The 17,993-nt window shown below is 49.2% G+C and overlaps 8 protein-coding genes across 8 annotated transcripts; 3 read left to right on the top strand and 5 right to left on the bottom strand.

Moving 5' to 3' along the window:
• Nucleotides 1-603: 603 nt before the first annotated feature.
• N7506_011766 (MARVEL domain-containing protein) lies at nucleotides 604-1,293 on the top strand (the record flags this gene model as incomplete). Its single annotated transcript, XM_056961057.1, has 1 exon — nucleotides 604-1,293. The coding sequence occupies one exon, from the start codon at nucleotides 604-606 to the stop codon at nucleotides 1,291-1,293; it is 690 nt and encodes a 229-aa protein (XP_056805591.1).
• A 719-nt stretch (nucleotides 1,294-2,012) lies between these two features.
• Nucleotides 2,013-3,321, bottom strand: N7506_011765 (uncharacterized protein; the record flags this gene model as incomplete). Its single annotated transcript, XM_056961056.1, has 3 exons — nucleotides 2,013-2,912; nucleotides 2,962-3,164; nucleotides 3,219-3,321. The coding sequence occupies 3 exons, from the start codon at nucleotides 3,319-3,321 to the stop codon at nucleotides 2,013-2,015; spliced, it is 1,206 nt and encodes a 401-aa protein (XP_056805590.1).
• A 1,744-nt stretch (nucleotides 3,322-5,065) lies between these two features.
• N7506_011764 (glycoside hydrolase family 88/105 protein) lies at nucleotides 5,066-6,296 on the bottom strand (the record flags this gene model as incomplete). Its single annotated transcript, XM_056961055.1, has 2 exons — nucleotides 5,066-5,763; nucleotides 5,822-6,296. 2 exons carry the CDS (start codon nucleotides 6,294-6,296, stop codon nucleotides 5,066-5,068), a joined length of 1,173 nt encoding a protein of 390 aa, XP_056805589.1.
• Nucleotides 6,297-6,681: 385 nt separating this feature from the next.
• On the top strand, nucleotides 6,682-8,790 carry N7506_011763 (uncharacterized protein; the record flags this gene model as incomplete). The annotated part of the gene is made up of 9 exons (XM_056961054.1): nucleotides 6,682-6,750; nucleotides 6,845-7,171; nucleotides 7,218-7,499; nucleotides 7,550-7,555; nucleotides 7,609-7,922; nucleotides 7,995-8,172; nucleotides 8,226-8,268; nucleotides 8,320-8,645; nucleotides 8,698-8,790. 9 exons carry the CDS (start codon nucleotides 6,682-6,684, stop codon nucleotides 8,788-8,790), a joined length of 1,638 nt encoding a protein of 545 aa, XP_056805588.1.
• A 204-nt stretch (nucleotides 8,791-8,994) lies between these two features.
• N7506_011762 (uncharacterized protein) lies at nucleotides 8,995-10,236 on the bottom strand (the record flags this gene model as incomplete). The annotated part of the gene is made up of 4 exons (XM_056961053.1): nucleotides 8,995-9,175; nucleotides 9,224-9,649; nucleotides 9,696-9,765; nucleotides 9,813-10,236. The coding sequence occupies 4 exons, from the start codon at nucleotides 10,234-10,236 to the stop codon at nucleotides 8,995-8,997; spliced, it is 1,101 nt and encodes a 366-aa protein (XP_056805587.1).
• Nucleotides 10,237-10,953: 717 nt separating this feature from the next.
• On the bottom strand, nucleotides 10,954-13,398 carry N7506_011761 (acetyl/propionyl/methylcrotonyl-CoA carboxylase subunit alpha; the record flags this gene model as incomplete). The annotated part of the gene is made up of 5 exons (XM_056961052.1): nucleotides 10,954-11,004; nucleotides 11,181-12,804; nucleotides 12,861-12,958; nucleotides 13,014-13,212; nucleotides 13,259-13,398. 5 exons carry the CDS (start codon nucleotides 13,396-13,398, stop codon nucleotides 10,954-10,956), a joined length of 2,112 nt encoding a protein of 703 aa, XP_056805586.1.
• Nucleotides 13,399-15,322: 1,924 nt separating this feature from the next.
• Nucleotides 15,323-15,553, bottom strand: N7506_011760 (uncharacterized protein; the record flags this gene model as incomplete). The annotated part of the gene is made up of 1 exon (XM_056961051.1): nucleotides 15,323-15,553. The coding sequence occupies one exon, from the start codon at nucleotides 15,551-15,553 to the stop codon at nucleotides 15,323-15,325; it is 231 nt and encodes a 76-aa protein (XP_056805585.1).
• Nucleotides 15,554-15,679: 126 nt separating this feature from the next.
• N7506_011759 (glycoside hydrolase family 76 protein) lies at nucleotides 15,680-17,175 on the top strand (the record flags this gene model as incomplete). Its single annotated transcript, XM_056961050.1, has 3 exons — nucleotides 15,680-15,776; nucleotides 15,839-16,530; nucleotides 16,594-17,175. 3 exons carry the CDS (start codon nucleotides 15,680-15,682, stop codon nucleotides 17,173-17,175), a joined length of 1,371 nt encoding a protein of 456 aa, XP_056805584.1.
• Between the last annotated feature and the right edge of the window lie 818 nt (nucleotides 17,176-17,993).

Raw genomic sequence — 17,993 nt, 5'->3', positions numbered from 1 at the left:
TACCGTCAATGCAAACTGACGATCTGAAATAGACCTCCGCAAATGATTGGATCTCGAGCTATCACCAAGCGCCGCGCTGAAACGACATGTAACCCGACTTGGCGCGCGCGAACTGAAGCAACGTCAATTCCACAACTTTAGTTCTTCAGAACCCATGTCAAAGCTGGGCATTCTATTTTGATCCATGGCAGTTTCATCCTTGCATAGCTCGTTGTCTGTGAACGAAGTAGTACCCGACACAGTGGAGACCAGAGCGAGTCGCGCAGCTCTCAAAGAAGCATGCCGTGTTTCGTCTCTGCAGGTGTCAGAAATAGTAGCATTGAGCTTTCTCCATTGTTTGCGAGACCTGAATGATTGAATAACATGGTCTATAGGGCTGGACTATAAAGAACTGCATGTCCTGTACAGCATTGAATCAGACTCGGCTTTCATTCTATTTCTATTTCTATTTCTACACTCTTTCCTTTGTTCTCAATTACCTCTTTCTTGACAATAGCTTTGGCATCTGGCCTGCCATAAATATTTCCCTTGACATAATTCTGCGCAGTGTGCCATCCAAAACCATCACCTTCACTCTGCACCTTCCATCAACACATACCCAAAATGTCTTTCCTCGCCGTCCCCCTCTTGAAGCTGGGCTTCTCCCAAGCCAAAAAGTACAAAGCCAAGCGCGACGCTCAAAAGAACCAAGACGCAGGCGTCTACCCCCCAAACTACCAAACCGACGACTACCCACTCAGCGGCTACCCACCCGGCGCCGTCCCAGGCACAACAGTCGACTACACCGAAAGCAAAGGCTCCAAGCTCGCCTTCATGCTCTCAGCCACCCTCCGCTTCCTCCAATTCGTCTTCGGTCTCACCGTAATCGGCCTCTACGGCCGCGACGTCCACCACGACCATTCCCACAACCACGAAACGCATTCTCAATGGGTCTATGCCCTCGTCGCAGCCTTCTTGGCTACAACAACCGCCCTCGTGAGCCTCGTCAAACCGTTCATCATGCGCAAGCTCAAAGTGGCCTCGAATCCGGCCCTGCTTCTCCCGCAGTTCGTCTGGGAATTCGTTCTGTGTGTCCTGTGGTTGGCGCTTTTCGGTGTCTTTGGGAAGATGTATATTGGTGTTCATCCGAAGGAGGACGCTGCTGATGCTTCGAAGATCAATCGTATGCGCCATGCTGTTTGGATTGATGTTATTAATTTGGGTTTCTGGGTTATTTCTGCTTCGTGGGTTTTGGTGCGCTGGTTGAAGAGTCGGAAGGGCGCTGCTGTTGATGTGGAGAAGGGGGAGATTTAGATGCGTGTGGTCATGCTCTTGGGGTGGTTGGGGGTCTCTTGCATCTTTATTCCTCGCTTTGGGCACATGGCTCGGGAGTCAGTGCTGTGTCATAAATGGCGTTTTGTTTAGGAATTCTTGGGCTGGTTCCAATTTTCGAGATACGGGTATTCAGCCTATTTTCGTGATCGTGGCTAGACTTTATCAAACTGTTCACTGCTGGTCTGATCAATGTAATCCCAAGTATTCTAAAAGTAGTCTGTCAGGGTGAACAAACAGTGGGACCGCTCCACCGATCTCGGTAGATGTACTGGTATTTCCCTACTTCTCTCGATCAAGGTTGATGAGAACGATCCACCGGTGAGATACAAGATACAAAAGAATGTCTGGCAACACAGAACGTCAAAGCCTTGATGTTTTAGACCAAGCGTCAAGTAAATTTTGGTAGTCTGAATGTTTCATTGGTCTTGTGATGGCTATGGGATTTAGACTGGCCAATTGAATAGATTAAGTATGCCGTCTTTCATCCAGCCAAATTTCGGGGAATTTGTTACGATGCTCAGGTGTTGATTTCATTTCGTGGTCAAAACAACAAGTGCTGCCATGAATCAAGAAGACAGCCTCATCCGGAGGTTTTCCCGATTCTGATATTTTCATTTGATCACCTGGTGCGCGTCAAGCCATCTCGTACATGCGGAGCCTCCCCAGCAACCACCAGAGCTGGCTCATCAATTAGGCACTCAGAGCTTGACACCTTCCATGCTGGGCGGCATCAGAGGGGTATGCTTGTCCACAGGAATGACAGCGGGAATGAGCTCAGAGTGAACAGTGGGACGAGCCTTATCCGTCATGTGCTCACGATGCTCGACAAGGTTCTTAAACGGCTGTGAGATAGGAAGTGTAGAATCAATCGCATCGACATCGGACCAGTCTCCGTCAATATCATCCAGTCCGAGATCCGACCCACCAGGCAGATCCACATCACTGACACCACCAAAGATATCAGGACTGAGAGCAGGATGCTTGAGCGACGCAGCGGGAGGGAACGGAACAGCCGAAGTTGTGGCACCTGACACAGGCAAGATCTCATCATCGACTTCATCGAAGAGCGGCACATATGGCTTTGCGGGCTTTGGTTCCGGGGTAATCTCACGTCCGAGTTCGCGCGCAATTTGGTCTTCTTCGTCGCGGAAGCTCAAGTGCTGCAGTAGCCCTAGCTCCACGTAGCTGTCTTCGTACATGGTGTCTGCGCCATCGGTTGTTGCGGCTGGCTCGGAACGTCGGCGAGGAGTCGCTGTGCCAATGGCTGCATTAGGAGACTTTGGAATGGAGGTCTGTGAGGACTTGCGGCGATTGAATATTGGGCGGCGTCGTGGGCCACGACCAGTTCGTGTTGCGGTGAGATATGACTTCTTGGGAGCTGGGCGTGGATCGGGGATGGGAGTTGGAGATGCCAAGGCGACTGGAGAGTCGGATGGGTCGAGTGTGATCTGGGTGCCGATGGAGGTATCGAGCAGGAGACGGGTGCTCTTGTGAGATTCACCTTCGGTTGCCTTTGTCCGCTCGACCGGTGGCGGTTTCTTCAAGATTGGGTGAATGGAGCAGGAGCCAGAATCGCACGGTCCCGGTTGCTCGATTGGCTTTGGTGACAGTCAGCATATGCCGGAGAAGAGGGACTGTCGTGTTTACCTTTTCTTTGTTGCCCTCAGACATCTTATCGGTCGTCTCTTGGCCCACCAAAACTTCGGGGGATTTGATTCGTAGGATGAGGCGGTCCAGAGTACGAGTATTCATTTGTTTGGAGAGCCCGCGATTACTCCATATTCTCCAGAACAGATGTTCCAGGCGATGTTCAGTCTCGTCTTTGCTGTTTCGACGTGATGTGGTGTATGCTAGAGCTGTCAGCCTGGCTGAAGTGGGGAATGAATGCGAAGATATGGGATTACCTTGCCAAAGGTTCTTGTAGATACCAGCACTTAAAGCCTCATGTCCCAAAACCTCAGAAGGGAAGCTGGACAAGGCGACCAAGCCCGGCAGCTTTGGGTCCATGGCCGCGATGACACGCTATGACAGAAGCGAGAGAGCAACAGTGGAAATCAGGGAGGGGTAAAGTCCAGTCCTGAATGTCGCTGGGACAGTCTTGGGGTCGATTCAAGACTTGCTTTCATCCTCTAGAGCTGGATTTGGTCAAGTTGCTGTATCTCTTAACTCGAGTAGAAACTTTTCGGCGAAAACTGAGGTATCACGATTGCGTCAGTCTGGGAAGCCAATAAAGATACACGCAGCCTCTCTTCAAACGGGGAAAAACAAAAGAAACAGAAACATCTAACCAGAGCAAAATACGCAAGATCATACAAAGAAGAAGAAGCAGAAAAACAGGCAAGCAGAAAAGTAGAAGGTGTACCTGAAACAAAGGGCTGTGATACCACGCCAAAGGTACCTGGACCCTAATTCCCAACCAGCCCAAGGTCGTTATTGGATTTCGATTATGATCAGCTCTCTCGTCTTTCGTCAAACTCCTGTCATCGTCGGGATCCCCGGGACGGGCCGGAATTGGGCTTCACCGTTCAGCCTCGCAAAGGATCCCAAAAGAAAGGAAAAGCAAAAGAAAGAAAATTCGAGAAGAAAAAACCCCCAAGGTAGCTCAAAAAGAAAATATGACTATCAGAGATTGAAGATCAGAGTGGCAAACTGGAACTTCAAGTTCCTATCATTACATTCCCGATTGCGCGGCCCTTGCAAGCAGGGAGTCAACGTCCTATCAAGAACCCGGGGAAAGCTGTGGGATCCGCGTAATTCGAGAAGTTCTGCCGAGGTGACATTCACCCCCGTGCCCCTTGATTCGACGCGTCTGAGTCAAGTATCAGCCCTGGAGGTATGTGGTATGCGGAGAAAAAGCTGGGGGAGGTTGTGATTGGGTCCGAGGTCTTGTCCCCATCCGCTCCACCCCTCGCTCACACCGCAAACGATCTCCAAAGGATTTTTTTCTTCATGCACTTCGAGTCAGGGTGATCGACGGATTATTGCCTCCGTGTCGATCCGGGTCAGATTACCTGGGAATGTTGATTCTTCCAAAGTTCCTATCTATATGGCAATCTCTAATACTGATCTACATCGAAATATATGTATACTTCTCAACATCCCTTGTATTTGTTCTGATCAGGTGGTTGGGCACAAAAATAATCAAATTGAGATTATATCACGTTAAAGCATTCAATTGATCATCAAAATCACCGATGATCGGCAACCACCTGGCGTTGGTGTCATTGACACTATCGATGATGAATGAAAATTATCCCGACCAACTAGTCAAGGTTTGAAGGCCAATAGAACCGCCCCCGTATACCGGAACAGCTGATGAGCTTGTTCCAATAGACATAAATAGAAATTTCTGATTGACTTTGGACCTCAAGAAGTCCATACAACATTGAAGTGGCCAACCTGGACCCACATCGTTGGGCAGCGTTTCCAAAATAGGAAGATGGGGCAACTTTGCCCAATACATATGAGAACGGAAACAGGTGAATCCACAGACTATTGATTCTCATTTGCATCGGGAGAAATGGAGGGAGAGAGATAACCAAAAGTCCCAACATAGGCATCCTGACTTTCCGGGAGCCTCAGGTACTATGAGCACAGTGGTTGGCTCTTCAAATTTAGGCATCAATTTCCAAGAATCTTCTTGACATTACTGCAATACTAGCATAGATTGGGTCGATTATGATAAGAGCAGCTAGATACATGTATCCAGTAACTCAATGAGATGGATATGTCTATGGTTAACTTGAATTGATCACAAATACCGCTTGATGGACTCAACCATACAGAACAGCGTCATCGCTTGTCCATACGGCATGGCTGTCAACTTGATAGCCTTATAAAAGTCTTTTGTCGCCCCCATGGGAGTTCCAAAACTCACATTCTGCACCAATCCATTCTCATTCACATTGTTGATCACAGCCTCGAGAGCTTTAAGCCCCATCGCTCGATATTTCTTATCAAGATATCCCAGTCTCACCCCCTTCAGGATTCCAAAAGCGAAGCCCGCCGACGCAGAAACTTCCAGATAAGAAGTAGGGTCATCGACGAGGGTATGCCAAAGCCCATTTTGATTCTGGAATTTCGAAAGAGCGATGACCTGCTGTTCAAGAGTCGATACCAAGTAGTCTCTGAAATAGTCACCAGGAGGAAGTTCAAGAAGAGAGAGAAACTCGGGGATCGCGATGGTAACCCACGAGTTGCCTCTGCCCCATAGTGCATCTGCAAAGTGATGTCTCTCCAAGAAAGTCCACCCATGATACCACAGCCCGGTGCGATTATCCACGAGATACTTGATGTGGAGTAAGAATTGGCGCTTGGCTTCCTCCACATATGCAGGACGATTCAGCAGAACCCCGATCTTTGCAAGCGGCAGGACGCACATCATCAAGGTGTCATCCCACAGCTGGCCTTCGTTGACTTGGCGGAATGTGATGTGTTGGATTCCCCTTTCTTTCAGCAAATTAGCCGAGTCAAATTATGAGATGCGAAACAACAGTCTCAGACTAACCTTCTGTTCGTGGAATCCCGTCCATAACATATTCAGCCCACGAGTCCAGATACGCTCGGTATTCAGATCTCCCAGTCCGCTCATACAAATGTGCAAGAGTCAACATGGGAGCCATACTGTTGACATTCTTTGTCGGAGTGCCTTTTGCAAATTGCTGATCGAACCAAGCTTGAATATGACCGAGGACCGATTCATCGCCAGTGATCTCGAACAGCATCCACATGCCATATAGGCCGACACCCTGAGTCCACTCCCAGTTCTTCCAAGACTTGGAATCAACCTTGAAACCGCCTGTTGGGAGTGGAACACGGAATTCACCTGAATTGTCTTCCAGATGAACAAGACTGTCAACAAGCTTCAGAGCCAAGGCCTTGGTATCGGATAAGCTCATCTCGGCAAGCGGCGTTTTGACCTCGAAGGGTACATTCTCCACCTTGTCGGGAGACAGAAAGACTGACAGTATTTTATCCGCCATCGCTGCAAAGTTGTATAATCAAAAACAGCAAGATGCTCCCCGTTATAAGACCACCAACTCGGAAAAGCGACCGAGGGTGCTCCTAAGATATCGACAGGTTCCATCAATAGGAGCACAGAAACGCCTCATTTTCCGGGTCGTCGGCAATCGCATACACAGGCCCCTCACCAGCTGTCGTGCACTATGCTAATTGCCGGCCTTGGCGCATTACCCCAGGATGCGACCCCAGGTTTCTCCACCACTCGGCAGGTTCGATACCTTTTCCGCTGTTTATCAAAGCCGAATAGCACGAGAATGACTTATCCGTTCCTTCTAGGGTCCAAGGAAGCTCCAATCGGAGTTGACATTGAAAACTCAATCATCTATCAAGAGGGTGTCTTCCTCGATGGCTGGAGTTGCGAATATGCCGCACGACATGAACGTTCCAACCGAGGCCGCGAAGCAGGGTCACAGCGTCCCTCGTACGAAATATTGGCTAAAAGCCTTCGATTGATAGATGATGTACCCCGCAAAAATAGACTTGGCGTGGACCAAAGCTATGATATAAGAGGCATGCAGATGTGGGGAGAGTGGACCAGAAATCACGGCCAAAAATGGACAAGACAACACAGGACCATGTCGAGAGGATAACTTCCGACCCCGGTGATGTGCCACAAAAGCACATAGGCATAGACGAAGAGCTACGCAAGTACGTCGTCGCCGCCGACAATGTACAAGTCGACGAGGTCACCAGCAAGCGACTGCGGCATATGATCAATAAACGTGTTTTGATTGTCATGGTAGGAACTTACTTCCTGCAATCGCTGGATAAGAACGCAATAAGTTATGCTGCTATCATGGGGATTCAGAAAGATGCGAATCTCCAGGGACAGGATGTCAGTTCCTCCTCGGTTCAATCTTGGGCCATGCTAACTCTTGCAGTATTCCTGGATCCACACGGTCATATACTTTGGTATATTGTTTGCCGAGTATCCAACAAATATCATTGTGCAGAAGGTGCCTATTGCAAAGTACCTGGCGGCAAACATCTTCTTATGGGGATTGACATTGACAATGACCTGTTTCGGCTTCAACTTTGCAATTCTAGCTGCTCTTAGAGTCCTGTTGGGAATCTTCGAAGCCGTCTCTCAGCCTACTTTTTTGTTGCTTTCTTCAATGTGGTATAGGCGCGAGGAACAAGCACATATCGTTACTTACTGGTTTGTAAGTTGCTTCTGCTGGAATATCCAAATTGCTCACTAACACAACTTCAGGGAATGGTTCGTACCGCAATATACTTCAAACAGCGCAACAAGTCTAACCGAACTCACAGAACGGAGTCCAAGGAATCTGCGGCGGTCTCTTCGCATACGGAATGAGCCACGTCCACTCGCCTGTGTTGAAATCCTGGCAATTTCTCTTCATCCTGCTCGGCTCCATCACCTGCGTTTGGTCGATGTTCGTTATGTGGTGGATGCCCGATAGTCCTATGCGTGCAAAATGTTTCTCGGAAACAGACCGGGTGCTCATGATCGAGCGCGTTCGAGCCAATCAAACAGGTATTCAGAACAGGAGCTTCAAGAAAGCTCATCTCATCGAAGCTCTTCGGGATCCACAGGTTTGGCTCTACGTTTTGATTCAAATAATGTAAGTCATTTGAGATTTCCAAGGTTCCATTGAGTCTCGTGTTATGACCTCTGACTAGACCTTCTATCATAGCATTCAGATTCCTACAGGCGGTCTTGGATCCTTCTCAACGATCTTGATCAAGAACTTCGGATTTACCGAGCTGCAAACAGAACTGCTTTCAATGGTCAATGGAGGCGTTCAGTGTTTTGTTCTCTTGACCTCTGCGTGGCTTTCTCGACGCTTCAGTCAGACTGTCATTTTCCAACTGGTAATTACCCAAACATATCTCATGTTTTCTTGCTAATCTTGGAATGTACATAGGTCTTCCTCATGCCAAACATAGCAGGAACCGCAGTTCTAATGGGTAAGCTCTAGATTCTATTTTGCATTCGGTACAAGGGCTGACAAGGAATAGCTGTGCCCATTTCCCACTCCACACGCGTCGGCCTTCTCATCGGATACTGGTGTACACTCTCTTTCTGGGGTACAACCACTCTCCTCATGCCCCTCCTATCTCGTAATGTCGCCGGTCAGACCAAGAAGTCTATCAGCACCGCCTCCCTTTTCTTTGCATGGGCAGTGGGAAACATGATTGGACCACAAGTTTTCCAATCAAAGGACGCACCGAGATATTTTACGTGTTTCTCAGTCCACATGGGGTGCTACGGGGTCCTTATCATATTGCTTCTTACGCTAAGATGGCATTTGAAGAGGCAGAATTCGATCAAGGACGCTTTGCAGGTTGGTTTCCAAGGGTCATTGCTAAGGTCTACAATGCGCTAATACCTCACAGGAACAGGATTGGAGTGCCAATGCGATGAATTTGGATAATGCTTTTGATGACTTGACCGACCGAGAGAATTTGAGCTTCCGGTATAATTACTAGATACCGCTTTGATTCTTGGATTTGGACATCGGACAAGGATATCCATTTTCAAATTCCAAGCCCTGTAGGTTATTCGACAAATTCACCTGGGCTTGGAATGTGGTCGCAAGAGATAACACAACAGATGCATATAGTATCAGCGCTTAAAATATCAGTCTCATACAAGAACCATGCAGTGGAAATCGAAAGATCCAATGTCGACATCTAGGTCACGGTGTATCCACCATCCACGCGGAGATCAGCTCCAGTAATATACTTGGAAGCATCACTGAGCAAGAAAGTGACAGCCCCCATCAAATCTTCAGGAGTACCCATCTTGCCAGCCGGAATCAAGGAAGTCCAGTGATCCCGCAATTGGGGATTCTCATCTAGGATTTTGCGAGTACTGTATTCATCAGCAAACAAGCTTCTCTAATTCCAACTCATGACTTACAGAGCAGTCAGCATATATCCAGGACTAATGCAGTTGACGCGAATATCGTGACCCGCCCACTCGACAGCCAGCGAAGCAGCCAGATGCCTCACTGCAGCCTTCGCCGCGTTGTAAGGAGCCTGGGGCTGAGGGACATTCACGATAGCGCCGGACATAGAGCCGATCATGACAATGCTTCCAGGCGCTTTGCGCTCCATGAGGTGTTTCGCGACACCCGTGGCGAAGAGGTATGTGCCGTCGACATTGACACCCCAGAGCTTCTGCATGCGGTCAAAAGGGTAGTTGATTGCGTCAAAGTTCTCAGTAAAGCCAGCAGACGTCACTAGGTTATCAATTTGGCCGTGTTTCGAGAGGACTTCGGAAAGCGCGTTGCTGACCGAGTCTGGGCTTGCAACGTCCGCGTAATGTGCTGTTACGTTCGGCATGCTACGACATATTAGCTTGACATGGCGTTGAGATGTCATTGACATACTCTTCGAGTCCAGGGTTCTCTTTTCGGAACTGCTCGACCAACGAGGCAGCCGCGGTGTCGGCTTCATCTTCTGTTATGGGTTGAGCAGGAGTTCCATATGGCGCCGGGTAAACGTACTGTTTAGATCGATGATTGCGAGATCAGATCCCGACGCAACGAGTGCTTGAGCCATGACTAGACCCAGCCCGCGAGCTCCGCCGGTGACGATACTGACTTTCTTCTCGAGGGAGAATTGGGCGAGGGTGCGCTTGAAATGCATGCCACCTCGGCCTTGGGCGACGGGTTGCGCGGGCATTTCGCTGTCGGGGGGATATTCTATATGCACGCTTTGATCGGTGCGAGCGAATTGGCCTTCATTTTCACCCGAAGCTCCTTCTGGGGCTTTGGTGGTGGCCGCGAGGTGAGGATCATTTGCAGGATCTTTATTCTTGCTGAGTGAGGCTGTGAGGGAGAGAGGGCGAGTGAGTATTATAGCTCGAGTAGGCACTAGAGGACGAGAGGATATCGATCTGGTAGCATATCGTGCAATTGGTCTGAACATTGTGAGCTGGACGCGTAGTGTAGTGTTATGGAGAGGGGAATTGAAGAAATCGCGGGGAAGGGGCGATTAAGAAGTATGCTATTTTCGCATCGAGGGGAATGTGACAGTTGCGGTGAGCAATTGTAGCAGGGGTATCTCCTGTTTCATGGCTGATACGTTGTAAAGCAGAGGCGAAGTACTCGGTAAGTGATGTCAGATTGTGCATATTCAGTACTTCGGACTTGGTACTCCGTACCTCAATGTCATACATCGGTACTATACTAAATGAGGCGCTCAGCGATCTTGAACATGATCTTGAACTTTCAGTTTGCCAGGATCTCTTTGATCGCTGTGATGACCCCCTACAATCCATACGCTTCACTAAGTTATCCCTTAGTTACGGAGTACGCTGTCCCCACGATCGGTCTGGTCATGTTTGTGTCAGAATTCGCCACTGCAGGCCCCCTGGCTAGGTACATAAATACTCTGTACTCCGTACTCGTACTTAGATGTCGGACGCATCGAATTGTGACAGATCCGCTGTGGAGAACCTTGGCTAGTGCACCTCCACAGATCTACTGATTCGTACCCGTGGACTATGGGGAGAAGTGGACCACTACGTCAAGCTAATTGATATTTAATTTGTTGGCGCCTTGAGCAAGCATGTTTTGCATTTTTAAATATCTGGTTTTGTCAATTCCCCTTTCCAGTAAGAAATAACTGTATGCAAATTCACAACTATAAGGACTCGGCGAATTCAACCAGCGGTGTTCCGCTTTTACATTGATCCTGCAAGGTACGTTAGCCATGGAACTCAATCGGTCAAAAGCTCTGAAAATTGCAAATAAGCAGAAAAGGCCAGACACGTCGGAAACAAAACAATACCAAAGTATCAAGCCAATCAAAGCGAACAAGATCGCTGGGACCGGCATTCTGGCGGTCAGGGGCAAAGGCGCGTGACTTACTCCTTGACGATGTACAACTCGCGCAATAGTACCTTGTTGCGGACTCCGGATAACTGTCTCCATCTTCATACTCTCGATGACCACCAAAGGCTGATCCTTCTCCACGACGTCGCCTGCTTGTACCTCCACCCGCAGAACCTTGCATGGCATCGGGGCGAGGACACTGTTCGTTACATCTTTCATACCGAGCGCCTTCTCCATCCACTTCGCTCGGGGGAGCGTAAGTCGGTACTGTGTGCCGCGCTGGAAGGCGATGATAGTATCCTCGTCTCTGATCACAGTCGTGTCGAGTCGAGTGTGGGGGAAAAAGGAAGTGACGATGTGGGAGGTCGGATCGAGCTTGCTGACGACTTGCTCAAAGACTCTTCCACCGACTTCAACGTTGAATGTGTCGTCTGCTGTTTGCTGTACCCGTACATTGAATGTTGATCCGTCGGTAGAGCCTGGGCCCGAGGACTCGGTGAATGATAGCTGTCGCTCTTGGTAGCTAGGCGTGAACCCAATAGCTGAGCCAGCGACGCCTGCAGAGTGTGCTCCTGAGATGGTATCGCGCTGTAGACAAGCCAGTGCGACCTGCGCCAAAACTTCGTCGTCGATTGTTTTCTTCGCGAACAGCTCTTCACGATGCTTCTCAATGTAGCCAGTTTCCACTTCTCCCGCGATAAAGTCGGGGCTCTTGCAGATGCTCTTCAGGAACTCGATGTTGGTCACCGGACCAGCGACTTCGTATTGTTCCAAAGCAACCGCCAATTTTCGGAGTGCTTCTTCGCGGTCCGCACCACGAACAATCAGCTTGGAGATCATGGGATCGTAGTGTGCGGAGACGTCATCTCCCTGTACAAAGCCCGCATCGATACGGATATCATCCGAAGTAGCTGGCGTGCGCACATGCAGCAGACGGCCCGAGTCAGGAATGAAGCCCTGCTCGGGGTTCTCGGCGTAGATACGGGCCTCGATTCCATGGCCGCTCTGTGAGATGCGCTCCTCTACTTCCTCTTGTGTAAGGGGTAGCTTGGCTCCTTCGGCTACTAGGATCTGCCAATGAACCAGATCCTGACCTGTGACCATCTCAGTCACAGGGTGCTCAACCTGTAGACGTGTGTTCATTTCCATGAAGTAAAATTTCCCGGAGTCGTTATCGAAGATGAATTCGACGGTTCCAGCGCCCTCGTAGCCAACGGCCAATGCAGCCGCCCGAGCCTTGTCCCACAGATCCTTTCTGGTAGTGTCAGGCAGATGGGGCGCGGGGGACTCCTCCAAGACCTTCTGGTGTCGGCGTTGAATACTGCAGTCTCGCTCTCCGAGAGCCACCGAGTTTCCATGCTTGTCCGCAAACACCTGTACCTCAATGTGTCGTGGCGTGGTGATGTACTTCTCGACCAGCACGTTGTCATCACCGAATGAGCTCATGGCCTCGGACTTCGCTGACTCAAGTTGGGCTTGGAATTCGGATTGGGAGCGAGCGATGCGCATGCCCTTACCACCACCTCCCTTGACGGCTTTGATGAGCACCGGGTACTCAATTTGGCCCGCCTGCTCCTCCAAGAACTTGGGATCTTGATTGGCTCCATGGTATCCGGGAACGCATGGTACACCAGCGGCTGTCATAATCTCTTTGGAACGACTATCCAATGCCTCCTGTAAGTATGCCATACCATCTGAATAGAACAGGGCTCATACCTCTTATCTCCCATATCTTCAATGGCTGTGTACGGCGGGCCGATGAAGATCAACCCAGCCTCGGTACATTTTCGTGCAAAAGCCGAGTTTTCGCTCAACTAATAATTCTCTGTCAGCTCTCGGTATAGTAGCCAAGACCCACGGTCAACCTACAAAGCCATATCCGGGATGTATAGCCTGACACCCTTCTTTCTTCGCAATTTCAATTATTCTGTCACCATCAAGGTACGCCGATACAGATCCGAGATTAAAAGCAAATGGCGAGCTCAAGGCATGCTGTGCTCGGCTATCCGGATCGGTGTAGAGGGTAGTCACGCGGATGCCGCGATCCGCAGCTGTGCGTCCAACGCGCCTGGAAAATAAGCAATGAATTCACGATATCTCAGATTTCCACATACAGAGCGATTTCGCCACGATTAGCGATGAGTATTGAGTCTAATGGCTTGGTTGTTGGTGTATTGATTGTGGACGCAGCTCGCGTCCTGCGGGCCGCTGGGGCTAAGCGGGGAGTAATGCGGAGAAGGGATGAGAGGGTCATGACGGCGACCAGCTACACTGCTGTGGTAAGATGGTTTGTCGCAGAGAGTCGAGTAATCACAAGGTAACCATGATCAGGGTCTTTCGAAGGGATAAAATAGAAGGTCGCTCGGAGCTAGGTAGTATTGTTGAGCCGACGCAAAGCGAGATTGCGGGGAAAGCCGAGCGACAATGACATAATCTGCCGCTTTGGGAGCTACTTATACCACCAGCACTCCCGAGGTCTTTTTGACCTTGTTAGAGCTTTTCTATTGTGATGTGAAATGCAATGTCACAGACTGGCCATGTAATTATCTACTCAAGTCAATGCCTGTAAGCGAAATACAGATAGCCCGGTCACAACTTCCCGAGACAGAAAGTTGATCTGGGTCACAAACACAGTACATCTTGCAGCGCACTCGCTTGAAAATCCACAGCTTAAGGGTCAGAGCCTGCATAAGGATTCGAGAATAGCTTGAGTAAAGAGGTTCGAAAAGGGAACATAAGAAAGGTGGGAGGAATATAGGTAGGTCCTTAGCGCTTGCAGGTTGAACTCCGTGGATGATTGCAGGGTAGAATTAGTGCAATTTATTCCTCAAGGCCCAGGGACTTCAAGGGCTTTAATAGTCTTTGCAGTGTCTCTGCTCACTATGTCTTTGGACCGAATGAAGCTTACCGCTGGATACTAGCGCGGCTTCCAGGCTTGTCCTGATATCTGGGGAAGCTAGCATACATACCCAAAAAGCCATAGTACCTGTATCAACTGGCAGGATGGCGCACTCGTCTCTACCACGATTGCTGTCCTGTTCAGCTTGTCTACCCCCATTCTTCTTGGCCGGTGTCTACCATGTTGGGAAATGTAAATTCCCTATGTAAACAGCGAGTGCCATGAGACATTACCGGTTCGAATTCAGCAGACGGCCTTTCAACCAGTCCTGTTGACTCACACCCTCTCCCATCTCTTTTTTCCCCCTTCTTCTTTCTTTTTGGCCGTGTATACTTACAATATCGCTATATCGTACACCATACGGAGTAGATTATGTGGGTCTTTTTACGTGCACGGTGCAAAGGGTCTCGAGTATACCAACATCCTGGATTAGTGAATGCAATAAATCATTTTGACCACTGGATACGGAGTAAGTTATTTGCTGTGATTCTCAGTCAAGTCCCCTTTTACGACTCTGAATTTTGTGGAAAATAACAATCTACGGAGTACAAAGTCCACAAATCTAGAGTCTAGACCCCATTGGATATCTGCTCCAAACTGCGCAGATTCAATTTCCAGCTGATACTAGCGTTTGATAGTCAATTTGCAGAATAGAAGACCCCTTAATCTCCCGTGACCCAGAAAGAGGCCTCCCAAGTGACAGTGGCAGTGCCGGCACTTGGCGGGTCTAAAAATACCTTCGCCTCAAAGTTCCACGGTAGCGCCAAGAGCAATTTTGACGCCGACATTCCGCGCGCGGCGGAAATTCCTTGGCAAATTGCCCCCTTATTTGTGGAAACATCTCTACGCGCTTTGCGAACTGCAATGAGTCGGGAATGTTTTTAGTCAACCTCGCTTGATTGAATGTAGTAAAAGCATGTATTTATCCGAAAGAAATTACACCTTGAATCTCACGTCCTGTGCAATGTCCAGGCTGACTTGAGGCAAGTTGTCGAATCAATCCCAGCTGTCTGAAGTTTGATTGGTTGCGGCCAACCACCATTCCTTGGAAGCTTATTAACCCTGGTTATCTAAGCTTTCAAGATCTACCCAGCTGCTTGATATTCCTCGTACTACTCCTGATGCAGCTTCGATTTGCCTATCATGCTTACTTACACTGCATCTACTTAATCGACAGGCCAATACATACGCCTAATCAAGCAGCGTTGTGTCCCCTAACCGCCTACCCCGGCTAGGCCGGGAAGGGGGGCGGGGTAAAAAGCGCCATGAATACTTGGCATTACTTCACCCTCATCTCCTGTCCAAAGGAGGGCTCAACGCCAAGCGCGTAAAAACTGGGCAGTGCTGAGTAGAACTGGGTACCCAGAGCGAGCTCAGGCAGCAGAATTTGGCGTGCCAATGTCTTGGAATATCGATAGAGTCCCTTTTCCTTTGTGTTTCCGCTCATGCAACGCCTCTTTGCCAAGTGGCTGGTTTCAGCGATGATTCGGTAGAATCTGATGGGTTCCATTATGTTTGCTCTTTTGTTCTCGGGCATGCGCACATCTTCTCTGCTCAATGCATTTTGCTCTTGCACTCATTTTCTCTGCCATATACATATTTTCTCCGATGTCGGTCACCCGTCCGCGTCTGTCAAATGAAGTCTGTGATTCTTTCTAGGTGGTTGACCGCCCTTTTGGCCTGCCTGATCGTACAGAATGTCGTCGCGATCGAAGTTAACCCTGATGATGAGAGTGGGTTGATTCAAACATTCTGTGAATCCCCCGCAAATGACTTACATGTGCTGTTCCGATAGCTTCCCTCCAAGATGCCGCCAAGACCGTGGCTTCGGCCATGATGAAGTTCTACGAAGACCGCGATTCCAAAGATATTCCGGGTAAAATGGATGGGACTTGGTGGGAAGGCGGCTCCATGTTCATGACTCTCATTCAATACTGGTACTTGACAGGCGATGACCAGTTCAACGATGCTATCCAAGAGGGAATGTACTGGCAGAAGGGCGAGGACGACTTTTTTCCTAGCAACTACTCCCAATACCTGGGAAACGACGACCAAGTGTTCTGGGGATTGGCTGCAATCACCGCCGCAGAATTGAATTTCCCCGAAAGAGACGACGAGCCCTCGTGGGTTTCCCTGGCCGAGGGTGTGTTCAACGGACAAATTCCGCGCTGGGATATGACTAGTTGCAATGGAGGTTTGCGATGGCAGATCTGGCCCTACCAAAATGGATATGGATTGAAGAACGCCATTTCCAATGGAGGCTTATTCCAGCTGTCAGCACGACTGGCGTTATATACCAAGAACAGCACCTATGCCGACTGGGCCGAGAAGATTTGGGATTGGAGTGCGTCAACGCCAATGTTGAGAAAGACTTGGGTGATTGCCGATACCACTTCTGTGGCAGCGAATTGCAAAGATCATGGCGATCACCAGTGGACATATAACTATGCTACGTATATTTGTGGCGCGGGCTATATGCACAATTATGTATGTTCCCCTTCTGTTCTAACCAGGTGAAGGCTCAGAGCGTTGAAACTGACTGGCTATTAGACCAATGGCGAGGATAGCAAGTGGCTTGAGGGTATTACAGGACTGCTCAAAACATCTGATCAGTTCTTCCCTACATCCGGAGGAAACCAGATTATATCCGACATCACCTGCGAGCCAATCGAGAAGTGTGATCGCAACCAGAAAACATTCAAGGCCTATTTCACTTCTTGGCTCGGATTTATGTCGCTCATTGTGCCAACCGAAACCATGGCGGACATGATGGCAAGATTCAAGGTATCTGCTGTCGCTGCCGGTCAGCAATGCTCTGGTGGAAGTGATGGGACACATTGCGGAATTCGCTGGACGAAGAAGGCAGAGTGGGATCAGACAACTGGATTGGAGCAGCAAATGTCAGTGTTGGGTGTTCTCAACGCCGTGATGGTCCCACTCAAGGCCCAGGGCCCTTACAACGCCGACAATGGTGGAAAGTCCGAGAGCAACCCTCATGGCGGCACCAATACCCAAGGGTCTGTGGGACCTGAGCCCATCACCACAGGTGATAAAGCTGGTGCAGGGATATTGACTGCTATCTTTGTTTTGTTCTGGGGTGGCGCTGTGGCTTGGATGGTTAAAGGCGCATAAATGTACTCAAATTTGAAACTGTAGATAATATGCAATTTGATTGTTGATACCCCAAAACTTAAGAATCACAGGGTACAAAGTAGAAGTTTTCATCTACCAAGTTGAGTCGAAATTATCTCAGTCACTCAAACAGCCAATCACGCATATCCTGGGAATACCTTAAGATTGGGAATCATGTATAGCACTTGGCTTTATTTCCGAGGTCGCCTTTCAGGCATTTTGTCAGCCAAGTGCTCAACTGGAGAGCGAAAAGCGAAGGACCCCAAAGGAGCTATTGCAAGAGCTGCCCAGGTGGAGCTTTGCAATGACTATCCGCAAAGTTGGGGTTGGAGCGTGGTGAAGGATAAACCCAATAGGCCCAAAGACATAACAAACAATGATAAGCAAAATGGAGATTGAGTTTGCTTTAGAAATACACCAACGAAATAAGACTTCCAAATGCCGAATTTGTTTGAGTACCGCCAGGTACGATACAAGCAACGCCGATATCCACGGCTAGATGTCATTGTGCCCCGGACCCCTTCCCCATGAACGAACTGACGAATACCAGCTTCGCCTCTTATCAAGTGCGTGGTCTGAGAAGATAGCTACCCGTAATACATAGTCCGTACTGGCCGACGGCATCGAGTAATGGTGGGTTACATCTCAGCAAAAGACACGATGGAAAGTAGATCTATCCGGATGTGGATAGATGGGCCCTACGTGCAGAAATCTGCGGGGCAACGATAGAATGACAGCCCAATAGAGAGCATCGATTGGTAGTATACCCCCTGATCCGAATGATAGACATCTAAAAGTGGAGATGCGATCCTCGTTGA

The sequence above is a fragment of the Penicillium brevicompactum genome, assembly GCF_028827555.1.
Source record: "Penicillium brevicompactum strain IBT 35665 chromosome Unknown utg000009l_segment0_segment0, whole genome shotgun sequence".
NCBI lineage: Eukaryota > Fungi > Ascomycota > Eurotiomycetes > Eurotiales > Aspergillaceae > Penicillium > Penicillium brevicompactum.
This window is presented reverse-complemented; position numbering and strand designations above follow the sequence as displayed.